The sequence below is a fragment of the Hyla sarda genome, chromosome 6 (assembly GCF_029499605.1).
Source record: "Hyla sarda isolate aHylSar1 chromosome 6, aHylSar1.hap1, whole genome shotgun sequence".
Classification (NCBI taxonomy): Eukaryota; Metazoa; Chordata; class Amphibia; order Anura; family Hylidae; genus Hyla; species Hyla sarda.
In genome coordinates, this window is record NC_079194.1 from 58,847,388 (window position 1) to 58,872,255 (window position 24,868).

A 24,868-nucleotide genomic window follows, 5' to 3' on the forward strand; every position below is an offset into this window, starting at 1 on the left:
TAGGCGCGGTACAAGGGAGTAGACAGAAGCAAGGTCGGACGTAGCAGAAGGTCGGGGCAGGCAGCAAGGATCGTAGTCAGGGGCAACGGCAGGAGGTCTGGAACACAGGCTAGGAACACACAAGGGAACGCTTTCACTGGCACAATGGCAACAAGATCCGGCGAGGGAGTGCAGGGGAAGTGAGGTATACATAGGGAGTGCACAGGTGAACACACTGATTAGAACCACTGCGCCAATCAGCGGCGCAGTGGCCCTTTAAATCGCAGAGACTCGGCGCGCGGGCGCCCTAGGGAGCGGGTCCGCGCGCGCCGGGACAGGACCGACGGAGAGCGAGTCAGGTACGGGAGCCGGGGTGCGCATCGCGAGCGGGCGCCACCCGCATCGCGAATCGCATCCCGGCTGGAGGCGGTATCGCAGCGCACCCGGTCAGTGGATCTGACCGGGGCGCTGCGGGAGCGAGAGTGTAGCGAGCGCTCCGGGGAGGAGCGGGGACCCGGAGCGCTCGGCGTAACAGATATGAAGATCGCTGTTAAAAGGTCCCCTTTATAAAAATGTAAATGCTAGGTTCACATTGAGGAATTTCCAGCCGGAATAACTATTGACGGAGGTTCCACGGGTGCATTGCCATTCCCATAGATGGCAATGTATTCTGCATGAATAATATCTAAAAAAAAAGTTAAAAATAAACAATTTATAAAATAATTAACCCCGACCCCTACAAAATTATACATATATATATTTCCTATTCGTCCTAAGGCAGCACACACGATTGGGATCATTCATCCCCCAGACTCCACCCTAGGACCGTCCACCTAGCAAGATAATCAAGAAATTAGCATAGTTAATTGCTCACCTGATAAGAACCCTCTCCTACAGATCACACCTGTGTTTAATTTTGTCCTCATTCCACCAGTAGGATGTGTTCCACCTGCTCCTGTCTCCATTTTTTTTGGGATGTTTTTTTGATCAGCCTTGCAGGGTCCTGGCTGCAACGTTTGAAGTACCAGTGAGGGGTCCTGGCTGCAACGTTTGAAGTGCCAGTGCGGGGTCCTGGCTGCAACGTTTGAAGTGCCAGTGTAGGGTCCTGGCAGAGACCTGGTTTCAGAGTATGTTCTGAGCTTCATGCCTGGCCAGTGCGGGGTCCTGGTAATACCTGAACCAGTGTCTTTTTTCGAGTCATAAGCCAGCGCGGGGTCCTGGCTGACTCATACTGGTTCCGTAAGTATAACCAGTATATGGCGCCTTCATACAGTATATCCAGTGCGGGGTCCTGGTAAGTACAGAGAGCACATAATGTCTGCTACTACAGTATATCCAGTGCGGGGTCCTGGTAAATACAGAGAGTGCATAATGTCTGCTGCCACAGTATATCCAGTGTGGGGTCCTGGTAAATACAGAATAAGCTTATGTCTGCTGCCACAGTATATCCAGTGCAGGGTCCTGGTAAATACAGAGTATGCTTTATGTCTGCTGCCACAGTATATCCAGTGCGGGGTCCTGGTAAATACAGAGTATGCTTTATGTCTGCTGCCACAGTATATCTAGTGCGGGGTCCTGGTAAATACAGAGTACGCTTATGTCTGCTGCCACAGTATATCCAGTGCGGGGTCCTGGTAAATACATAGTATGCTTTATGTCTGCTACCACAGTATATCCAGTGCGGGGTCCTGGTAAATACAGAGTAAGCTTTATGTCTGCTGCCACAGTATATCCAGTGCGGGGTCCTGGTAAATACATAGTATGCTTTATGTCTGCTACCACAGTATATCCAGTGCGGGGTCCTGGTAAATACAAAGTACACTTAATGTCTGCTGCCACAGTATATACAGTGCGGGGTCCTGGTAAATACAGAGTACACTTAATGTCCGCTACCACAGTATATCCAGTGCAGGGCCTAGTGAATAGTGAGTGCACCGCATGCCTGTTATTACAGTATATCCAGTGCGGGGTCCTGGTAAATACAAAGTACACTTAATGTCTGCTGCCACAGTATATACAGTGCGGGGTCCTGGTAAATACAGAGTACACTTAATGTCCGCTACCACAGTATATCCAGTGCAGGGCCTAGTGAATAGTGAGTGCACCGCATGCCTGTTATTACAGTATATCCAGTGCGGGGCCTGGTGAAGAGTGAGTGCACCTCATGCAGGTATGTTCATGCTTGGGTGGTTCCCTGGCATTATATATGCTGGTGATATGTAAATGAAATTGCTTTATCCAGTACATCACATGACATGCGGTCCGGGCAGCAGAGATGTGTTAACCCTTGGCAGATTTCTCTGACCAGAATTCTGACTATAGTCGCTTATTAGTTTTCCTGACATGTACAGTATGTTATACATTGTGTCTATACCATATGTTATATATATATATATATATATATATATATATATATAAAAACCAGATACAGGCGCAGCACTCCAACAAAATAAGTGATTTAATGTCTCATGTCAGCATTACAACGTTTCAGCTCCTCCTGGAGCCTTTTTCAAGCATAGTGATACACAAACCTATGAGGGCTTTTATGCCCATACAAATCATTAGTGCCAAACAATTTCATAAAGTGATCATTAATACAATTCAAATAAAAACTATATAAGTGTAAATATAAATTCATGTAGAAAATAGTGCATACTGGTATATAAAGTGCACTAGTGCATACTGTGCAGAGTAATAGTAAAAATATTAAAAACATAGCTTGAAAAATACAATTCATAGTTAAATTACATATAACAAGAAGATATGCAACACATGTGTACACAAAACGATTCATAGAAATCCATACATACTGAACAATGAAGGGGAGGCATTCACCTGATCCATGTAATGGTGCTGCAAGCGTGGGTAATTAGTTACTGCGCCTGCGTGAGAGACTGAAAGCACTTCCAGATATGAGATCCCTGTCATGAGACCAGTCTGGTCACATGACCCGTTGTCCCAGCAACTGTCAACACTGTGTGCAAGGCAGAGGCAGTGTTTCAGGATCGCAAGAGCACAGGCTGTCAAACCTGCTGAGAGCAGATGTTAACCCTAAGTGAACCAAACCTGCTGAGAGCAGATGTTAACCCTAAGTGAACCAAACCTGCTGAACAATATGCAGAATTAGGTGTAGTGCATCAGTACTGTGGATATAAGTGACCCAGATGAGGGAAGTAATCCATGAAACTAGCAGAAGAACAAGAAGAATCAAAAGAAGAGTGAATAAAATATAGTAGAGAAATATAAACTAATAAAATTGTATGGATAACGAAAAACTAAAAATAGACAAGACAGACAGATAGACAAAATGGACAAAATAAGAATAAGAATGTAAAAAAAAAAAAAAAAAAAAAATATAAAAAAAAAAAATATAGAAAATTAAAAATACGTAATAGAAAAATTAATAATGAAAACGTAAATATTATTTTGAGGAATCCTATTATTTTAGCTGTATATCATACAGTAAATATTGTGATGGTGATTTTAGAGGGGTTCTAAAAACTTGTGTAGCTAGGGACGGGTCCCAAACTGGACCCAGTTAAGGGCCAGGATGTTATCCATCAGAGGGGGGACCCCTGTGTTCGGGACCGTCAAGTCCCCACCCCACTAAGGTCACCCCACCTAGCTTCTTATCAAGTGCGCCCGCTTGTCCAGCAGCGCTAACCCCAATGTATCAATACACCATATCTCAAGAGGGAATATATATATTCTTTAAAAAAAAAAAAAAAAAAAAAAAATTAATAAATAAATAGATAAATAAATAAATACAAAAATAATAAAAAATAAAAAAATAATTTTTTAGAGTATAGCAGAAAGAGCAGTCCTTACAAGAGAGTATCATGAAGAAAAAAAAACCAAACAAGGTCTCCCATTCCCAGTACAGATACTACTACACCACTACTGCACTCATACAGCATTTATTCAGTTCAACAGAGCATAGATGGAAATTCTTCAAACATATAGATAGTACATTCCAAAACTGTTCATTTTTGCAATGTTGGAGCAGGTGAAGTCTCCTCTTTCAAATATCCAATTCTGGAAGAAAAAAAGGAAATTTGTTATAGTTGTTGTAAAGTCATAATTGTGTATCACATCACATATGTAGAGGGAGGAGGTACAGTACATAGAGAAAAACCTGGGGTACCTACACCTATATATATATATAGATGATATGTTTAGATAGTATTAAAGTCTACATTAAGACCATGGGGACGTAATGAGTTTAACTTATGTATCCACCACAGTTCGCGTTTTTTAAGAAGAGCTAACCGATCACCCCCTCTCACAGGGTTCGGAATATGGTCGATAGCCATAAAGTGTAGGTCTTTTTCCAAGTGTCCAAACTCAGTGAAGTGTTTGGACACTGGAAGATCCAACCGTTTTTTACGTATGCTGAATCTGTGGTTATTAATACGTGTCTTAAGGCTCCATGTAGTTTGTCCCACATAGACCAAACTACATGGGCAAGTAAGAACATAAATTACCCACGTCGAATCACAAGTAAGATAAAACTTTAAAGGATATTTAACTTGAGTCTCCGGATGTGTGAAAAAAGATCCCTTGAGCATGAATTTGCAGTCAACACATGATAAACACGGATAAGAGCCAGTTTTGCGTGTACCTAAAACGGTCTGTCTAGTAGTCTGTGGTAGGTCAATAGTTGATTTTACAAGTTTGTCCTTCAAATTTCTAGATCGTTTATATGACATTAATGGGAATGTGGAAAATTCCTCAATCCCATTAAAACTCTTCTGTAAAATAGGCCAGTATTTATTAATAATGCCAGCAATTTTACCACTGTGACTGTTGTACACAGAAGTAAAAGGGATTCTTCCTGGTTTATCAGTCTTGGTTACTTTCATTAGAGTAGATTGTCTGTCAAATGACTGGAGCCTTTCCCTCTGTTTATCTACTATCCTCTTTGGATAACCCCTCTTCAAAAAATTGGTAGAGATGGTATCCAAAGTGGAATCGAGAACCCGTTCATCGCTAACTATACGTTTGGCTCTGAGCAGCTGACTGAACGGAAGAGATTCAATCATCTTTCTAGGGTGACAACTTTTAAAGTGTAATAACGTATTTTTGTCTGTTTGTTTAGTATAAAGGGAAGTGCAAATTTGCCCATCCCTTTTACTTACCCAGACATCAAGGAAACTAACTCCCTCCAGGGAGTAGGACATGGTAAATGAGATGTTCGGATCAATGGAATTCAAAAATGTGTGGAAAGTGTTTAATTCTTCAACCGTACCATTCCAGAGGAGGAAGATGTCATCAATATATCGCCACCATGCCAGACAATGTCTGGCATGGTGGGACGGATAGATGACATCCTCCTCCATAGCTGCAACGTACAGATTTGCATACATAGGTGCGACATTTGTCCCCATAGCGGTCCCGACTAACTGTAAATAAAATTTATCTTCAAACATAAAATAATTATTGGTCAATATCAATTCCAATAAATTCAACATAAACTGTCGGGCCGCCATGGGGAACTCAGATGTCACCAGTACCCTGTAGATTGCCTGTAGGCCCCTCTCATGGCTAATCGAGGTGTATAGGCTCGCGATATCGAATGAAACCAAAATGGTTTCCTCGCGAATCTGCACATCTCGAATTTTTGTAAGAAAATCGGTAGTGTCTTGTATATACGACTTTGTGCGAAAAACAAAAGGTCTTAAAACGCGGTCTAAAAAAATAGAGGCATTACTAAGAAGTGAGTTGCGTCCAGAAACGATAGGACGGCCTGGTGGATTAACTAAAGATTTGTGAATTTTAGGAAGAACATAAATGATAGGGGTGACCGGATTTTTTATTATAAGAAATTCTCTAAGATTTTCATCAATGATACCATCTACATAGGCCTGTTCTACAATAGATGTCAGTTTTCCCAGTATAACTTGCTTGGGATCAAATTCCAACCTTCTGTACGTATGGGCATCAAGTAACTGTCTAAAGACCTCTTTTTTGTAGTCTGCTGTGTCCATAACCACGACCCCACCCCCTTTGTCAGCGGGTTTAATGGTGAGGTCGTGGTTATGGACAAGCAGATCAATGGCTTCTCCCTCTTCCTTGGAGAGATTATGATATGTGGTACCCGTTTGTAAAGTTTGTTCTTTAAGTATTTCTATGTCCCTCCGAACCAATGAAATAAAAGTTTCTAATGGGTGGGATACAAGAGCTGGATTGAAATTTCCCTTGTTATACAAATCAAATTTCTTCAACTGTAATAGAGTACCACCTTCACTTGAACCTAGTGTGTCCTCTTTCCTATTTTTAGCTTCACCAAACCAGACCTTCAATTTAATGCGTCTAAAAAAATCTTGCATATCACACTCTAGTTCGAACCAATTTACTGTAGACACAGGACAAAACGATAATCCTTTCACTAGTAAAGACAATTCTGCTTTTGCAAGTACATGAGAAGAAATATTTACCACAGTCTCTGTGTCTTTTAAGTCTTTCTCTTGTTGTCCTGAAATAGGGCAGGTGTCAGTTTCCCTTGCTTCTGTCTTCGGGTTTTTCCTTGACCGATGTCTTTTTCGACCACCTCTTCTGGTGGGTTTCTTGTAGAATTGTTCACTGATGGTCCTGCTACTAAAAAATCTTTGGAAGGAGCAGAATTGTTAGTTACATTCCTTGGAAGTGATTTGTTAGATTTGCCCCGTCGGGGAGAAGAAAATTGATTATCCACATTATTAAGCCATTGTTGGTTCCATGTGTACACTCTCCCTTTAGTATAGTCCATCTGATCTCTATACCATTTTCTTTTCTTTGTATCCATAACTTCGTTTCTGAATTTATCCAAGCGTTCCCTGTTGCTATCCATATATGCAGAAAATTCATCTCCAGACAACATCTTAGGCAGACTCTGTTCTAAATCCAAAACTCTTGCTTGTACAGCAGTCAATTCACTTTGTAAATGATCCAGATTCAAAAGGATGATATCAAGAGCATATCTATCCGAAATCTCTTCAAACCTCCTTTTAAAGTCCACACTCTCTGTATATACCGAGGGCCGTAACCTTGATCTCATTCCTCTAGGGATACGTTTACTTCTATAGTATTCCCCCAAAGTAGTAAGGTGCAATTCCATGTTGATTAACCGTTTAGACTCATACTCAAAGCTTCTCTTAACATCAATGGTAGTAGGTGTAGCTAGAAAGGTGGCATCCCCTTTAAGGCCTCCCAATATTCTATTGACCTCTTCCTCAGCATATGAAGAAACATGAGAACCAATACTTCTATTTAAGTTTTCCATTATTTCAGTGTGCCAGCAATCGAATCACAATTATAATCCCAAAATAAAGCAGCACTACTTATCCAATCCAACCAAAAAATTGGTGCCAGCGTCCCAAAGGACTTGATCAGAGTCCATCCAAGATAAAAACCAGATGCAGGCGCAGCACTCCAACAAAATAAGTGATTTAATGTCTCATGTCAGCATTACAACGTTTCAGCTCCTCCTGGAGCCTTTTTCAAGCATAGTGATACACAAACCTATGAGGGCTTTTATGCCCATACAAATCATTAGTGCCAAACAATTTCATAAAGTGATCATTAATACAATTCAAATAAAAACTATATAAGTGTAAATATAAATTCATGTAGAAAATAGTGCATACTGGTATATAAAGTGCACTAGTGCATACTGTGCAGAGTAATAGTAAAAATATTAAAAACATAGCTTGAAAAATACAATTCATAGTTAAATTACATATAACAAGAAGATATGCAACACATGTGTACACAAAACGATTCATAGAAATCCATACATACTGAACAATGAAGGGGAGGCATTCACCTGATCCATGTAATGGTGCTGCAAGCGTGGGTAATTAGTTACTGCGCCTGCGTGAGAGACTGAAAGCACTTCCAGATATGAGATCCCTGTCATGAGACCAGTCTGGTCACATGACCCGTTGTCCCGGCAACTGTCAACACTGTGTGCAAGGCAGAGGCAGTGTTTCAGGATCGCAAGAGCACAGGCTGTCAAACCTGCTGAGAGCAGATGTTAACCCTAAGTGAACCAAACCTGCTGAGAGCAGATGTTAACCCTAAGTGAACCAAACCTGCTGAACAATATGCAGAATTAGGTGTAGTGCATCAGTACTGTGGATATAAGTGACCCAGATGAGGGAAGTAATCCATGAAACTAGCAGAAGAACAAGAAGAATCAAAAGAAGAGTGAATAAAATATAGTAGAGAAATATAAACTAATAAAATTGTATGGATAACGAAAAATTAAAAATAGACAAGACAGACAGATAGACAAAATGGACAAAATAAGAATAAAAATGTAAAAAAAAAAAAAAAAAAAAAAAATCACTTATTTTGTTGGAGTGCTGCGCCTGTATCTGGTTTTTATCTTGGATGGACTCTGATCAAGTCCTTTGGAACGCTGGCACCAATTTTTTGGTTGGATTGGATAAGTAGTGCTGCTTTATTTTGGGATTATAATTGTGATTCGATTGCTGGCACACTGAAATAATGGAAAACTTAAATAGAAGTATTGGTTCTCATGTTTCTTCATATGCTGAGGAAGAGGTCAATAGAATATTGGGAGGCCTTAAAGGGGATGCCACCTTTCTAGCTACACCTACTACCATTGATGTTAAGAGAAGCTTTGAGTATGAGTCTAAACGGTTAATCAACATGGAATTGCACCTTACTACTTTGGGGGAATACTATAGAAGTAAACGTATCCCTAGAGGAATGAGATCAAGGTTACGGCCCTCGGTATATACAGAGAGTGTGGACTTTAAAAGGAGGTTTGAAGAGATTTCGGATAGATATGCTCTTGATATCATCCTTTTGAATCTGGATCATTTACAAAGTGAATTGACTGCTGTACAAGCAAGAGTTTTGGATTTAGAACAGAGTCTGTCTAAGATGTTGTCTGGAGATGAATTTTCTGCATATATGGATAGCAACAGGGAACGCTTGGATAAATTCAGAAACGAAGTTATGGATACAAAGAAAAGAAAATGGTATAGAGATCAGATGGACTATACTAAAGGGAGAGTGTACACATGGAACCAACAATGGCTTAATAATGTGGATAATCAATTTTCTTCTCCCCGACGGGGCAAATCTAACAAATCACTTCCAAGGAATGTAACTAACAATTCTGCTCCTTCCAAAGATTTTTTAGTAGCAGGACCATCAGTGAACAATTCTACAAGAAACCCACCAGAAGAGGTGGTCGAAAAAGACATCGGTCAAGGAAAAACCCGAAGACAGAAGCAAGGGAAACTGACACCTGCCCTATTTCAGGACAACAAGAGAAAGACTTAAAAGACACAGAGACTGTGGTAAATATTTCTTCTCATGTACTTACAAAAGCAGAATTGTCTTTACTAGTGAAAGGATTATCGTTTTGTCCTGTGTCTACAGTAAATTGGTTCGAACTAGAGTGTGATATGCAAGATTTTTTTAGACGCATTAAATTGAAGGTCTGGTTTGGTGAAGCTAAAAATAGGAAAGAGGACACACTAGGTTCAAGTGAAGGTGGTACTCTATTACAGTTGAAGAAATTTGATTTGTATAACAAGGGAAATTTCAATCCAGCTCTTGTATCCCACCCATTAGAAACTTTTTTTTTTTTTTTATTTAACTGTTTATTTATCGTTTTATCAATACAATTTTCAATTCAGTAAAATAGAAAAATAAAAATAACAAAGAAAGAAAAATCTTGCGGCAGCAAGAATAGAGTTCATTGTCAAAGCGTATATGCAATATTGTAACAAGAACCCTACAACTAGGTAGCTTGAAGCAGTTGCCATGTTTCTATAGGAATTGAGTTGCAGATTTATAGATTATCTACAATACATTCAAATCCGTGAGTGTGTATTAGGTAGGAACATAGCAATCTATATTATTTTGGTTAGATTCCAGAAACGGAATAAAGAAAATGAAAAGAAGAAGGAAAAGAAAGAGAAAAAATAAATAAAATAAAAGATAAAAATAATAAAAATAAAGTACCTGTTTGACCAAGATGTGAACTATAGAATAGGTCCATGCCTATGCGACCTCTTCCGACTCTCCTCCATTCAGTGTTGGTTATCGTCTTCTATATATTCATCCCAATCCTTCCAAGTTTCGTAGAAATGAGAAAGCCTGTTATCTGTCATTGCAGAGAGATATTCCATCCGCCTAACTTCCAGAATCCTATTGGTTAGGGCTTGTACGGATGGAGGGGTAGGTTTTTTCCATTCTTTGGCTATCAAACACTTTGCAGCCGTGAGTATGGAATGGAATAATCTGAGTTTATTTTTTCTAATACCAGGGGGAGGTACATTTAAGAGATAATTGATTGGGTTCAGATGTATCTTCAATTTCAGTATCTTCCCTACTAAAGACTGCACTTCCAACCAAAAATGACGCAGGGAGGGACAATCCCAAAATATGTGTGGTAGTGTACCTAACTCCATACTACACCACCAGCAACTAGAATTATTTTGTGGATAAAGTTTGTTTAATACTTCCGGTGTGTGATACCACTGAAAGAGAATTTTGTATTGATTTTCTTTATGTATTACGCAGGAAGAAGATTTCGCTGCTCTATCCCATATAGTTTGCCATGTGGCTCTTGGAATTTCATAGACCCATTAGAAACTTTTATTTCATTGGTTCGGAGGGACATAGAAATACTTAAAGAACAAACTTTACAAACGGGTACCACATATCATAATCTCTCCAAGGAAGAGGGAGAAGCCATTGATCTGCTTGTCCATAACCACGACCTCACCATTAAACCCGCTGACAAAGGGGGTGGGGTCGTGGTTATGGACACAGCAGACTACAAAAAAGAGGTCTTTAGACAGTTACTTGATGCCCATACGTACAGAAGGTTGGAATTTGATCCCAAGCAAGTTATACTGGGAAAACTGACATCTATTGTAGAACAGGCCTATGTAGATGGTATCATTGATGAAAATCTTAGAGAATTTCTTATAATAAAAAATCCGGTCACCCCTATCATTTATGTTCTTCCTAAAATTCACAAATCTTTAGTTAATCCACCAGGCCGTCCTATCGTTTCTGGACGCAACTCACTTCTTAGTAATGCCTCTATTTTTTTAGACCGCGTTTTAAGACCTTTTGTTTTTCGCACAAAGTCGTATATACAAGACACTACCGATTTTCTTACAAAAATTCGAGATGTGCAGATTCGCGAGGAAACCATTTTGGTTTCATTCGATATCGCGAGCCTATACACCTCGATTAGCCATGAGAGGGGCCTACAGGCAATCTACAGGGTACTGGTGACATCTGAGTTCCCCATGGCGGCCCGACAGTTTATGTTGAATTTATTGGAATTGATATTGACCAATAATTATTTTATGTTTGAAGATAAATTTTATTTACAGTTAGTCGGGACCGCTATGGGGACAAATGTCGCACCTATGTATGCAAATCTGTACGTTGCAGCTATGGAGGAGGATGTCATCTATCCGTCCCACCATGCCAGACATTGTCTGGCATGGTGGCGATATATTGATGACATCTTCCTCCTCTGGAATGGTACGGTTGAAGAATTAAACACTTTCCACACATTTTTGAATTCCATTGATCCGAACATCTCATTTACCATGTCCTACTCCCTGGAGGGAGTTAGTTTCCTTGATGTCTGGGTAAGTAAAAGGGATGGGCAAATTTGCACTTCCCTTTATACTAAACAAACAGACAAAAATACGTTATTACACTTTAAAAGTTGTCACCCTAGAAAGATGATTGAATCTCTTCCGTTCAGTCAGCTGCTCAGAGCCAAACGTATAGTTAGCGATGAACGGGTTCTCGATTCCACTTTGGATACCATCTCTACCAATTTTTTGAAGAGGGGTTATCCAAAGAGGATAGTAGATAAACAGAGGGAAAGGCTCCAGTCATTTGACAGACAATCTACTCTAATGAAAGTAACCAAGACTGATAAACCAGGAAGAATCCCTTTTACTTCTGTGTACAACAGTCACAGTGGTAAAATTGCTGGCATTATTAATAAATACTGGCCTATTTTACAGAAGAGTTTTAATGGGATTGAGGAATTTTCCACATTCCCATTAATGTCATATAAACGATCTAGAAATTTGAAGGACAAACTTGTAAAATCAACTATTGACCTACCACAGACTACTAGACAGACCGTTTTAGGTACACGCAAAACTGGCTCTTATCCGTGTTTATCATGTGTTGACTGCAAATTCATGCTCAAGGGATCTTTTTTCACACATCCGGAGACTCAAGTTAAATATCCTTTAAAGTTTTATCTTACTTGTGATTCGACGTGGGTAATTTATGTTCTTACTTGCCCATGTAGTTTGGTCTATGTGGGACAAACTACATGGAGCCTTAAGACACGTATTAATAACCACAGATTCAGCATACGTAAAAAACGGTTGGATCTTCCAGTGTCCAAACACTTCACTGAGTTTGGACACTTGGAAAAAGACCTACACTTTATGGCTATCGACCATATTCCGAACCCTGTGAGAGGGGGTGATCGGTTAGCTCTTCTTAAAAAACGCGAACTGTGGTGGATACATAAGTTAAACTCATTACGTCCCCATGGTCTTAATGTAGACTTTAATACTATCTAAACATATCATCTATATATATATATAGGTGTAGGTACCCCAGGTTTTTCTCTATGTACTGTACCTCCTCCCTCTACATATGTGATGTGATACACAATTATGACTTTACAACAACTATAACAAATTTCCTTTTTTTCTTCCAGAATTGGATATTTGAAGGAGGAGACTTCACCTGCTCCAACATTGCAAAAATGAACAGTTTTGGAATGTACTATCTATATGTTTGAAGAATTTCCATCTATGCTCTGTTGAACTGAATAAATGCTGTATGAGTGCAGTAGTGGTGTAGTAGTATCTGTACTGGGAATGGGAGAGGAGACCTTGTTTGGGTTTTTTTTCTTCATGATACTCTCTTGTAAGGACTGCTCTTTCTGCTATACTCTAAAAAATTATTTTTTTATTTTTTATTATTTTTGTATTTATTTATTTATCTATTTATTTATTAAATTTTTTTTTTTTTTTTTTTAAAGAATATATATATTCCCTCTTGAGATATGGTGTATTGATACATTGGGGTTAGCGCTGCTGGACAAGCGGGCGCACTTGATAAGAAGCTAGGTGGGGTGACCTTAGTGGGGTGGGGACTTGACGGTCCCGAACACAGGGGTCCCCCCTCTGATGGATAACATCCTGGCCCTTAACTGGGTCCAGTTTGGGACCCGTCCCTAGCTACACAAGTTTTTAGAACCCCTCTAAAATCACCATCACAATATTTACTGTATGATATACAGCAAAAATAATAGGATTCCTCAAAATAATATTTACGTTTTCATTATTAATTTTTCTATTACGTATTTTTATTTTTCTATATTTTTTTTTTTTTTTATATTTTTTTTTTTTTTTTTTTTTTACATTTTTATTCTTATTTTGTCCATTTTGTCTATCTGTCTGTCTTGTCTATTTTTAATTTTTCGTTATCCATACAATTTTATTAGTTTATATTTCTCTACTATATTTTATTCACTCTTCTTTTGATTCTTCTTGTTCTTCTGCTAGTTTCATGGATTACTTCCCTCATCTGGGTCACTTATATCCACAGTACTGATGCACTACACCTAATTCTGCATATTGTTCAGCAGGTTTGGTTCACTTAGGGTTAACATCTGCTCTCAGCAGGTTTGGTTCACTTAGGGTTAACATCTGCTCTCAGCAGGTTTGACAGCCTGTGCTCTTGCGATCCTGAAACACTGCCTCTGCCTTGCACACAGTGTTGACAGTTGCCGGGACAACGGGTCATGTGACCAGACTGGTCTCATGACAGGGATCTCATATCTGGAAGTGCTTTCAGTCTCTCACGCAGGCGCAGTAACTAATTACCCACGCTTGCAGCACCATTACATGGATCAGGTGAATGCCTCCCCTTCATTGTTCAGTATGTATGGATTTCTATGAATCGTTTTGTGTACACATGTGTTGCATATCTTCTTGTTATATGTAATTTAACTATGAATTGTATTTTTCAAGCTATGTTTTTAATATTTTTACTATTACTCTGCACAGTATGCACTAGTGCACTTTATATACCAGTATGCACTATTTTCTACATGAATTTATATTTACACTTATATAGTTTTTATTTGAATTGTATTAATGATCACTTTATGAAATTGTTTGGCACTAATGATTTGTATGGGCATAAAAGCCCTCATAGGTTTGTGTATCACTATGCTTGAAAAAGGCTCCAGGAGGAGCTGAAACGTTGTAATGCTGACATGAGACATTAAATCACTTATTTTGTTGGAGTGCTGCGCCTGTATCTGGTTTTTATCTTGGATGGACTCTGATCAAGTCCTTTGGGACGCTGGCACCAATTTTTTGGTTGGATTGGATAAGTAGTGCTGCTTTATTTTGGGATTATATATATATATATATATATATATACTGTCTATCTTGCTGCTGTTTAAATTCAGCATGAGAATCATGGCGACCATTTTTTGCACTGCATTCTGGGTATGTAAAACGCACGCAGTGACGTCATGTCAGGAATACAGATAAGTATCCGGTATTATCTATCTCTGTTGTCAGCCAGTTAAGCTATATAAGGCCTGTAATGCTTGTGAATACAGGCTATTGCTCTCTGTTGTCAGCCATATAGTCTATATAAGGTCTGTAATGCTTGTGGTTAAAAGCTATTGCTCTCTGTTGTCAGCCAGTTAAGCTATATAAGGCCTGTAATGCTTGTGGTTACAAGCTATTGCTCTCTGTTGTCAGCCATTTAAGCTATATAAGGCCTATAATGCTTGTGGTTACAGGATATTGCTCTCTGTTGTCAGCCATATAGTCTGTATATATCCTGTAATACTTGTGAATACAAGCTATTGCTCTCTGATGTCAGCCATTTAGACTGCATAGGGTCTGTAATGCTTGTGGATACGCCCTATTGCTCTCTGATGTCAGCCATGTGGACTGCATAGGGTCTGTGGTGCTTGTGGATACAAGCTATTGCTCTCTGTTGTCAATTATTAGTCTGTATAAGCCGTAGTGCTTGTGAATTCAAGCTATTGTTCTCTGTTGGCAGCCATATAGTCTGCTCTCGGTGTAAACCATATAGTATATAATGCTTGTGGATACAGGCAGTTACTCTCGGTGTAAGCCATATAGTCTGTATATAGTATATAGTGCTTGTGGATACAGGCGGTTCTCTCTGTATAAGCCATATAGTCTGCGGTGCCTCTGAGTGGTGCTGGACTGCCGCTCCCGGCGTTTCGGGACGGCCTTTCTGTCCTGGCGTGCTGGGGGTTGTGGTTTTGCGGCATCTGGGGGCGCCCTGGTTGTGAGACACTGAATTAATCTGTATAACGTCTGTTGCGTGTGGCAGATTATCTGCATAGAGTATGTTATGCTTGTAGTTACAAGCTATTGCTCTCTGTTGTCAGCCATATAGTCTGCATAAGCCCTTTTAGTGCTTGTAAATATAAGTTGCCAGCCATTAGTCTGCTTATGTCATGTGGTACTTGTGCTTAGTAATATAAGCTATTGCTCCCTGTTATCAGTCAGATTCATGGAGTCTGTAGTGCTCGTGTAAACAAGCTTTGCTCCCTACTGCTGACTATAGTTAGTCATATAGACTGTATTAACCCTATAGTTCCTGTGAATACAAGCTGTTCCTGTTGTCAGCCTTATAGTCTGCATGGAACCTGTAGTGCTTGTATATTCCAGCCTTTGCTCCTGTTGTCTGCTATATACTTGGGTGAAGCTTATTACTTAGATATACAGATTATTACTCTGTCATTAGTTGTTAAAGCCTGTAGGGATTGTGTATACATGCTCTTGGCCATAAACTACATAAATCTATTGGGTTTATAGGTACAAGCTTTGGCTCCTGTTATCACCCTTGTTTGGAGAGGTCTCTTCCTATACTCAGGAGTGCGGCTCTTGTTGTCGATCTATGGTGTTGTTAACATCTAGAGACATATTGTATTGCACCCTGTATACAGTTATGTAGTCGCTTCCATTGTGCATATCCTGTATACTGTCATGTGTATCCACTGCCTTGTGTATAGTGCTCTGTATACTGTCATGTGGACCCGCTGCCTTGTGTATAGGGCCCTCTATACTGTCATGTGTATCCACTGCCTTGTGTATAGGGCCCTGTATACTGTCATGTGTATCCACTGCCTTGTGTCAGGGCCCTGGTGCAGGTTTTCTGATTTTTGTAGTGGACCTGGCACCAATATGTTGTTCCACCTTTTTGCTGGTGGTTCTGTGGTTCTCATCACTATAATGTACTAATATATGTTTATTTTACAGATATCAGACCCTTCAGTTGGAGCCTCTGTGTAAGAATACATAGGTCTGATCCTTGGCGTGTAGTATGTGCCAGAAATGTCACTACATTATAGGCATCAAACTAAAGTAGTTACATTCCCTTGGGTCTGATTTACATCGGGTGATGACTTGTACATTATTAGATAAGGCTACAGCTTCTAGTTGGCACATGGCAGTCAACATGATAGAAGATATTCACATCTTTATATGTTAGACTTTACTGTCTTCTGTGTGTCTCCAGGTCCAGACTTGGAGGAAGAAGTTGAGATGGTTTCTATAAGATCTGTCACCTAAACCCAAGGATCAGGTTTGTTGTCTAAGTGATGCTCATCTCTATAAGTCCAAGCTCTTCCTTGTCTCTGGTCCCAATGATCTTATGAAGTGTCTATTGTGGTAGTAGCAGATCTGTCTCCAGATCGTTCGTGTGGTGGTGTACTCTTAGTATGGCTGTTTACAAGCAGTAATTCTTCTTTAACCAGAAAATGGATCCTTTAATTATTTCTTTTACCACCAGATTCAGGTCTCTCATTGAAGATTGCAGCTGAGTGTCTATTCTATTGACGAGACATTCACCATCTCCCTTCAGCCACATAGATTGTGTGTTAGACAAAGAGCCACTTCAGAGATCTCCAGGTCCGGTTGTTGGTTTTCCTTCTGGCATGTAGAAAGGCGGTAATATTCAGCAATGCTATCTTCAGCCCTAAAATGGTATATACATTCATCACTGAAGATGTGGTTGACTTTGTAGCAGTTTAACTGTATCAAAGAAATCCAGTCCTGATCCATACAAGAAACCTAAAACCAGTCCATTCTATAAGTGTATTATGATTCAGCAAAGCTTATACTAGAATCTTAAAGCTACATAGTGGAAGATCTTATGTGACAGAAGAGACTAGACCATCAAAGTGTGACTTGAACCTCTTTTACTTCCAGTTGATTGAAGAATCTAGAAGATCCGGAAATAGTCTGGTGCCTCTGAGTTCAACCGATTATTGGAGAGATTGCACCTCCGCAGGATGCCGATCAACCAGGGCGAGATGTTCTGTTAGTGAAATTGTTTTCCACCAATGTTCTTCATTAAGAAATCTTACAGAGGACCCCACTGAGTCCATCGTGATGGTCATCCTGTCTGGTTTCCACTGTATCCATCATGATGGTCATCCTGTCTGGTTTCCACTGTATCCATCATGATGGTCGTCCTGTCTGGTTTCCACTGTATCCATCATGATGGTCGTCCTGTCTGGTTTCCACTGTATCCATCATGATGGTCGTCCTGTCTGGTTTCCACTGTATCCATTGTGATGGTCGTCCTGTGTGCTTTTCAGTGTCTGTTTTTTTCAAACCATTATGTATTGGAGAGAGAATTCTCTACGCTTCTTCTTCACCAAGATTTTTGCTGTAGACTAGATTCCTATTATCTTTGCAACTTGCTTCAATTGATAGTCAAAAAATCCCTTCATGGTTGATCCCTTGCTAAGGAGATTCAGCGACACTTGAGTCTCCATTAGGAATTGTTTCCTTTCTTGAAGAACCATCTGTCATACAATGACTACAGAATGTGAAGTCTCCATGTTTTCTCATCACCTTATGGAATCTTGTGAACAAATTGTATTTGATTTCGCCTGAGAATTCCTCTTGTTCTGAAAATGATCTTCCAGAAGGATAGAAGAAATGGTCGCCTTACTTCATATATCCCAGGCCGCTGCCAGAGGCTGAAGTTCTTGGACTAGACCATGTCCTGTACCTGAAGGCTCCTATTACAGAACAGAAGAAAAATCCTCATTGGATGTTATGAGGCTCTTGTCTTGTTCTAAACAAAGCAGCTGAGATCAGCAAATTTTTGTCCTGCCTGGCCAGAGTAGGTTGAAGTTCATAGATCTGAGATGGAATTAGTTTTCTTCCATCTCTTGGATTTGAGCAAAAGAAAGGGAAATTTTTCTTTTTTCCAGATTCTTCAGATTGTTCTGCCAGTTTGACTTCTTCCTTACCGGCAAGGAGGGTCCAAATTTTGAGTCTGTAATGCAGCCTCCTGGACCGCACTGTTATCGTGTGAAATTCTCGAGTATAGACTTAGCATTCAGCCTTTGATGCTATTGTCATTTAAGATTTGCCCTCCCTATGGATTCTATTTTAGATCCCAATGGTGTGTGCTGCCTTAGGACGAATAGGAAAAACAAAATTGTTCTTACCTGTAATTTTGATTTCCTTGAGTCCTAAGGCAGCACACAAATACCCTCCCAATACTATTTTTTTATGGAATTCGTCTCTATTTTAATACACAGGTGTGATCTGTAGGAGAGGGTTCTTATCAGGTGAGCAATTAACTATGCTAATTTCTTGATTATCTTGCTAGGTGGACGGTCCTAGGGTGGAGTCTGGGGGATGAAAGATCCCAATGGTGTGTGCTTCCTTAGGACTCAAGGAAATCAAAATTACAGGTAAGAACAATTTTGTTTATATATATATATAGATATATATATATATATATATATATATATATATATATGTATAAAGAAAAAATAATAATAATCCAACAAATATAAAAAATAACCCAACCCTCCCTTTACATTAGCCATAATTAAACATTGGCTGTCAACATAATGCTGACAGCTATAATACACTGCACTGTAATACTAGTGCAATGTATTATATGGGCGATCAGTAGATTGCTGGTAAAAGCCCTCTCTTGGAATAAAAAAAAAAAGAACAAAAAACAAGTTAAAAAACTAATTAAACATAACACCCTTAAAAACATTAAAAAAGAGAATATTTTTTAAAACACACAATAAAACCCCTGTCAAAACCTTAACCATAAATTGTTTTTTAGAATAATGCCGAGAGGCATAAGACACTGTCATACTACTGCAGTTAATATATGAGATGTCGAAAGATTGCTGCTTTAAGTCGCTTAATGGGAATAGTTAAAAACTAATAAGACGCAAAACAAGGTTAATGAAATAATTTTAAAAAATCTTAATCTCTGCCTCAACAAAAACATGCCTTTAAAAATATATTTTGTATCAAATATTAAATTAAGAAAAAACAATATATAGAAATGCCCAAAAAACTTTATAACCCCATAAAAAAAACTGACGATAGCCATAATCATACACCTCCTGTCAGCATGATGTTGAGAGGCATAATACACTGCACTAAGATAGTAGTGCAGTGTTTCATAGAAACGATCAGATCAGTGGTGAAAGGTCGCTCTCTTATGGGAAAAACAAAAATAGAAAGGCTGAAATGCTATAAAAAATAAATAAAAAAAGTAAATAAATAAAACTGACTATGCCATGGTAATACATAGCCTGTAGATATAATGCTGAAATGCAGAATACACTGCCCTTTAATTCCAGAGCAGTGTATTATATGAGCGATCAGAAGATCGCCGTTGATTGTCCTCTTTAAAAAACACTTAAAGGATAGGATCCCACTCAGGAATTTCAATTCGGAATATTTATGGACAGATATTCCATGCGAACATTCACATCCTCATAAATGGCAATGTATTCTGCACAGATTGTGTCTAAACAAAGTTAAAAAAATAAAAGACAAATGATTTATAAAACCATCAACCCACACACCCACAAAAAATATATTTATAAAAAACAGAACAAAAGATATAAAAAATAACCCAAAAAATATAAAAAAATAAAATAATCCAAAACCCCCCTCCCATTAGCCATAACTAAACATTGCTTGTCAGCATAAGGCTGAAAGGCATAATATCCTGCACTACAATAGCAGTGTAGTGTTTTATATGAGCGATCTGAAGATCGCTGGTGAACGCCCTCTTGTAGGATTAGTTTAAAAAGTTAAAAAAATGAAAAATAAACAGTTGATAAAATAAAAAAGAAATAAAAAAAAACTCTCTAACAATATTTAAAAAAGAAAATATATAGAATTGTGTTTTAAATAAAATCTACAATAAAACCCCTGCATACTACACTATCATACTCGTGCAGTGTATTATTATATGAGCTATCGAAATATCGCTGGTTAACGCCCCTTTATCAAAATAGTTAGAAAGTTATAAATGAAAAAAAGGTTGATGAAGTAATTAAAATATAACAACCCGGCCCCACAAAAACATCCCTTAAAAATGAAATTTTTTGGATCAAATATACAATTCAGAATAAAAAAAAAAATCCCCAAAATGTTATAAAAACATTTCAAAATTAAAAGGCATACATTCCCATTATATAGTTAACTGTTGTTTATAATATAAACATTTTAAATAAAATATTTAAATAAATAAATATCAATTAAGTTAAACATAAACATCTAGATCCCAGTGTGTTCCATCTTTTGTTTGTTTCTTTTTCTTATGCAGTTTCATAATTCCTGAGATAAGTAGTTATGGCCCTAGAGTGTTATATATATTAGCATCTGTAGCATGTATCAGGAGCATGTTATCATACCTGTGTCTTTTTACAGGTGACTGATGTCCAGCGAGAAGGTGAACGTGACATATACGCCCGTCAGCTGCAAGAAAGGAACCACGAGACAGGTAATTAATATTTATATTAATTACTGATAACAATCAGGCTAGATGTAAAATCTAGACCTGCAGAGATTTCATAGTCTCTCTCTTATACATGAAGATATATGTGTTGTTAATAAGTATATCGTCTATGGACAGCTTCTCATATAACACAACCATATCTCAGGTACAGAGATTAGGAACATTTATGATCCTTTTTCTCTCTTTTTTAATTTGTAGGAATCCCCTTTTTCAATACTCTATAGAATAGACTGCACTGACTGCAGAGTTTACAAGTTTACTTTAGACTGTGGGCTGACTGACCTCAGACTTAAGACTTAACTATACTAAGTAAAAAAAAATCTATATTCCTTTTTATTTTACTTCAAATATATAATTATAGCCAAACACTATAGCCATCATAACTGATAGTCTGTTAATATAATGCTGAAGGGCATAATAAACTGCACTTTAATACTAGGGCATTGTATTTTATAAGTGATATGAAGATCGATGTTAAAAGGTCCCCTTTATAAAAAACTTAAATGCTAGGTTCACATTGAGGAATTTCCAGCCGGAATAACTATTGACGGAGGTTCCACGGGTGCATTGCCATCCCTATAGATGGCAATGTATTCTGCATGAATAATATCTAAAAAAAAAAGTTAAAAATAAACAATTTATAAAATAATTAACCCCGACCCCTACAAAATTATACATATATACATATATGTGTATAAAGAAAAAAAATAATAATAATCCAAAAAATATAAAAAATAACCCAACCCTCCCTTTACATTAGCCATAATTAAACATTGGCTGTCAACATAATGCTGACAGCTATAATACACTGCACTGTAATACTAGTTTAATGTATTATATGGGCGATCAGTAGATTGCTGGTAAAAGCCCTCTCTTGGGATAACAAAAAGAACAAAAAACAACAAGTTAAAAAAACTAATTAAACATAACACCCTTAAAAAACATTAAAAAAGAGAATATTTTTTAAAACACACAATAAAACCCCTGACAAAACCTTAACCATAAATTGTCTTTTAGAATAATGCCGAGAGGCATAAGACACTGTCATACTACTGCAGTTAATATATGAGCTGTCGAAAGATTGCTGCTTTAAGTCCCTTAATGGGAATAGTTAAAAACTAATAAGATGCAAAACAAGGTTAATGAATAAATTTTAAAAAATCTAAATCTCCGCCTCACCAAAAACATGCCTTTAAAAACATATTTTGTATCAAATATTAAATTAAGAAAAAACAATATATAGAAATGCCCCAAAAACTTTTAACCCCATAAAAAAAACTGACGATAGCCATAATCATACACCTCCTGTCAGCATGATGTTGAGAGGCATAATACACTGCACTAAGATAGTAGTGCAGTGTTTCATAGAAACGATCAGATCAGTGGTGAAAGGTCGCTCTTTTGTGGGAAAAACAAAAATAGAAAGGCTGAAATGCTATAAAAAATTAATAAATAAAAAAAGTAAATAAATAAAACTGACTATGCCATGGTAATACATAGCCTGTAGATTTAATGCTGAAATGCAGAATACACTGCACTTTAATTCCAGAGCAGTGTATTATATGAGCGATCAGAAGATCGCCGTTGATTGTCCTCTTTAAAAAACACTTAAAGGCTAGGATCCCACTCAGGAATTTCAATCCGGAATATTTATGGACAGATATTCCATGCGAACATTCACGTCCTCATAAATGGCAATGTATTCTGCACAGATTGTGTCTAAACAAAGTTAAAAAATAAAAGACAAATGATTTATAAAACCATCAACCTCCACACCCACAAAAAATATATTTATAAAAAACAAAACAAAAGATATTAAAAAAAATAACCCCCAAAAAAAAAAAAATTATCCAAAACCCCACTCCCATTAGCCATAACTAAACATTGCTTGTCAGCATAAGGCTGAAAGGCATAATATCCTGCACTACAATAGCAGTGTAGTGTTTTCTATGAGCGATCTGAAGATCGCTGGTGAATAGGGCGTAGGATTAGTTTAAAAAGTTCAAAAAATGAAAAAGAAGCGGATGATAAAATAAAAAAGAAATAAAAAAAACTCTCTAACAATATTTTAAAAAAGAAAATATATAGAATTGTGTTTTAAAAAATTATCTACAATAAAACCCCTGCATAATACACTATCATACTTGTGCAGTGTATTATTATATGAGCTATCGAAATATCGCTGGTTAACGCCCCTTTATCAAAATAGTTAGAAAGTTATAAATGAAAAAAAGGTTGATGAAATAGTTAAAATATAACAACCCGGCCCCACAAAAACATCCCTTTAAAATGAAATTTTTCAGATCAAATATACAATTCAGAATAAAGAAAAAAAATCCCCAAAATGTTAAAAAAACATTTCAAAATTAAAAGGCATACATTCCCATTATATAGTTAACTGTTGTTTATAATATAAACATTTTAAATAAAATATTTAAATAAAAAAATATCAAAAATATACATTATATTTTAAGTTAAAAAGAAACATCTAGATCCCAGTGTGTTCCATTTTTTTTTTGTTTATTTTTCTTATGCAGTTTCATTATTCCTGAGATAAGTAGTTATGGCCCTAGAGTGTTATATATATTAGCGTCTGTAGCATGTATCAGGAGCATGTTATCATACCTGTGTCTTTTTACAGGTGACTGATGTCCAGCGAGAAGGTGAACGTGACATATACGCCCGTCAGCTGCAAGAAAGGAACCACGAGACAGGTAATTAATATTTATTTTAATTACTGATAACAATCAGGCTAGATGTAAAATCTAGACCTGCAGAGATTTCATAGTCTCTCTCTTATACATGAAGATATATGTGTTGTTAATAAGTATATCGTCTATGGACAGCTTCTCATATAACACAACCATATCTCAGGTAAAGAGATTAGGAACATTTATGATCCTTTTTCTCTCTTTTTTAATTTGTAGGAATCCCCTTTTTCAATACTCTATAGAATAGACTGCACTGACTGCAGAGTTTACAAGTTTACTTTAGACTGTGGGCTGACTGACCTCAGACTTAAGACTTAACTATACTAAGTAAAAAAAATCTATATTCCTTTTTATTTTACTTCAAATATATAATTATAGCCAAACACTATAGCCATCATAACTGATAGTCTGTTAATATAATGCTGAAGGGCATAATAAACTGCACTTTAATACTAGGGCATTGTATTTTATAAGTGATATGAAGATCGCTGTTAAAAGGTCCCCTTTATAAAAAACTTAAATGCTAGGTTCACATTGAGGAATTTCCAGCCGGAATAACTATTGACGGAGGTTCCACGGGTGCATTGCCATCCCTATAGATGGCAATGTATTCTGCATGAATAATATCTTAAAAAAAGTTAAAAATTAACAATTTATAAAATAATTAACCCCGACCCCTACAAAATTATACATATATATATATATATATATATATATATATATATATATATATATATATATGTGTGTGTATAAAGAAAAAAAAATAATAATAATCCAACAAATATAAAAAATAACCCAACACTCCCTTTACATTAGCCATAATTAAACATTGGCTGTCAACATAATGCTGACAGCTATAATACACTGCACTGTAATACTAGTGCAATGTATTATATGGGCGATCAGTAGATTGCTGGTAAAAGCCCTCTCTTGGAATAAAAAAAAAAAGAACAAAAAACAACAAGTTAAAAAAATGAATTAAACAACACCCTTAAAAAACATTAAAAAAGAGAATATTTTTTTAAAACACACAATAAAACCCCTGACAAAACCTTAACCATAAATTGTCTTTTAGAATAATGCCAAGAGGCATAAGACACTGTCATACTACTGCAGTTAATATATGAGCTGTCGAAAGATTGCTGCTTTAAGTCCCTTAATGGGAATAGTTAAAAACTAAAAAGACGCAAAACAAGGTTAATGAAATTATTAAAAAAAATCTAAATCTCCGCCTGACCAAAAACATGCCTTTAAAAACATGTTTGGAATCAAATATTAAATTAAGAAAA

At 37.4% G+C, this 24,868-nt stretch overlaps 3 protein-coding genes and 1 long non-coding RNA gene across 7 annotated transcripts in view; 2 read left to right on the top strand and 2 right to left on the bottom strand.

Moving 5' to 3' along the window:
* Nucleotides 1-24,868, bottom strand: part of LOC130275637 (coiled-coil domain-containing protein 134-like) — a 318,762-nt gene that overhangs the window by 172,318 nt on the left and 121,576 nt on the right. The gene's annotated exons all lie outside the window — the stretch shown is intronic.
* The window catches only part of LOC130275639 (uncharacterized), a 190,705-nt gene that overhangs the window by 99,867 nt on the left and 65,970 nt on the right, over nt 1-24,868 (top strand). The window lies entirely within an intron of this gene.
* Nucleotides 4,002-7,984, bottom strand: LOC130275636 (uncharacterized). Of its 3 annotated transcripts, none has more exons than XR_008844851.1 (3): nt 7,784-7,984; nt 6,417-6,585; nt 4,002-4,014 (listed from the first exon to the last, which is right to left on the bottom strand). XR_008844851.1 is itself a non-coding variant. In XM_056523836.1 (2 exons), the coding sequence occupies exon 1, from the start codon at nt 7,238-7,240 to the stop codon at nt 6,434-6,436; it is 807 nt and encodes a 268-aa protein (XP_056379811.1). In that variant the 5' UTR covers nt 7,241-7,258; the 3' UTR covers nt 4,002-4,014; nt 6,417-6,433. The 3 variants fall into 3 exon arrangements, 1 of the variants encoding a protein (XP_056379811.1); XR_008844852.1 differs by having other exon boundaries at nt 7,759-7,984; XM_056523836.1 differs by lacking the exon at nt 7,784-7,984 and having other exon boundaries at nt 6,417-7,258.
* LOC130275635 (uncharacterized) lies at nt 8,452-12,849 on the top strand. The gene is made up of 2 exons (XM_056523835.1): nt 8,452-9,293; nt 12,719-12,849. The coding sequence occupies exon 1, from the start codon at nt 8,470-8,472 to the stop codon at nt 9,274-9,276; it is 807 nt and encodes a 268-aa protein (XP_056379810.1). The 5' UTR covers nt 8,452-8,469; the 3' UTR covers nt 9,277-9,293; nt 12,719-12,849.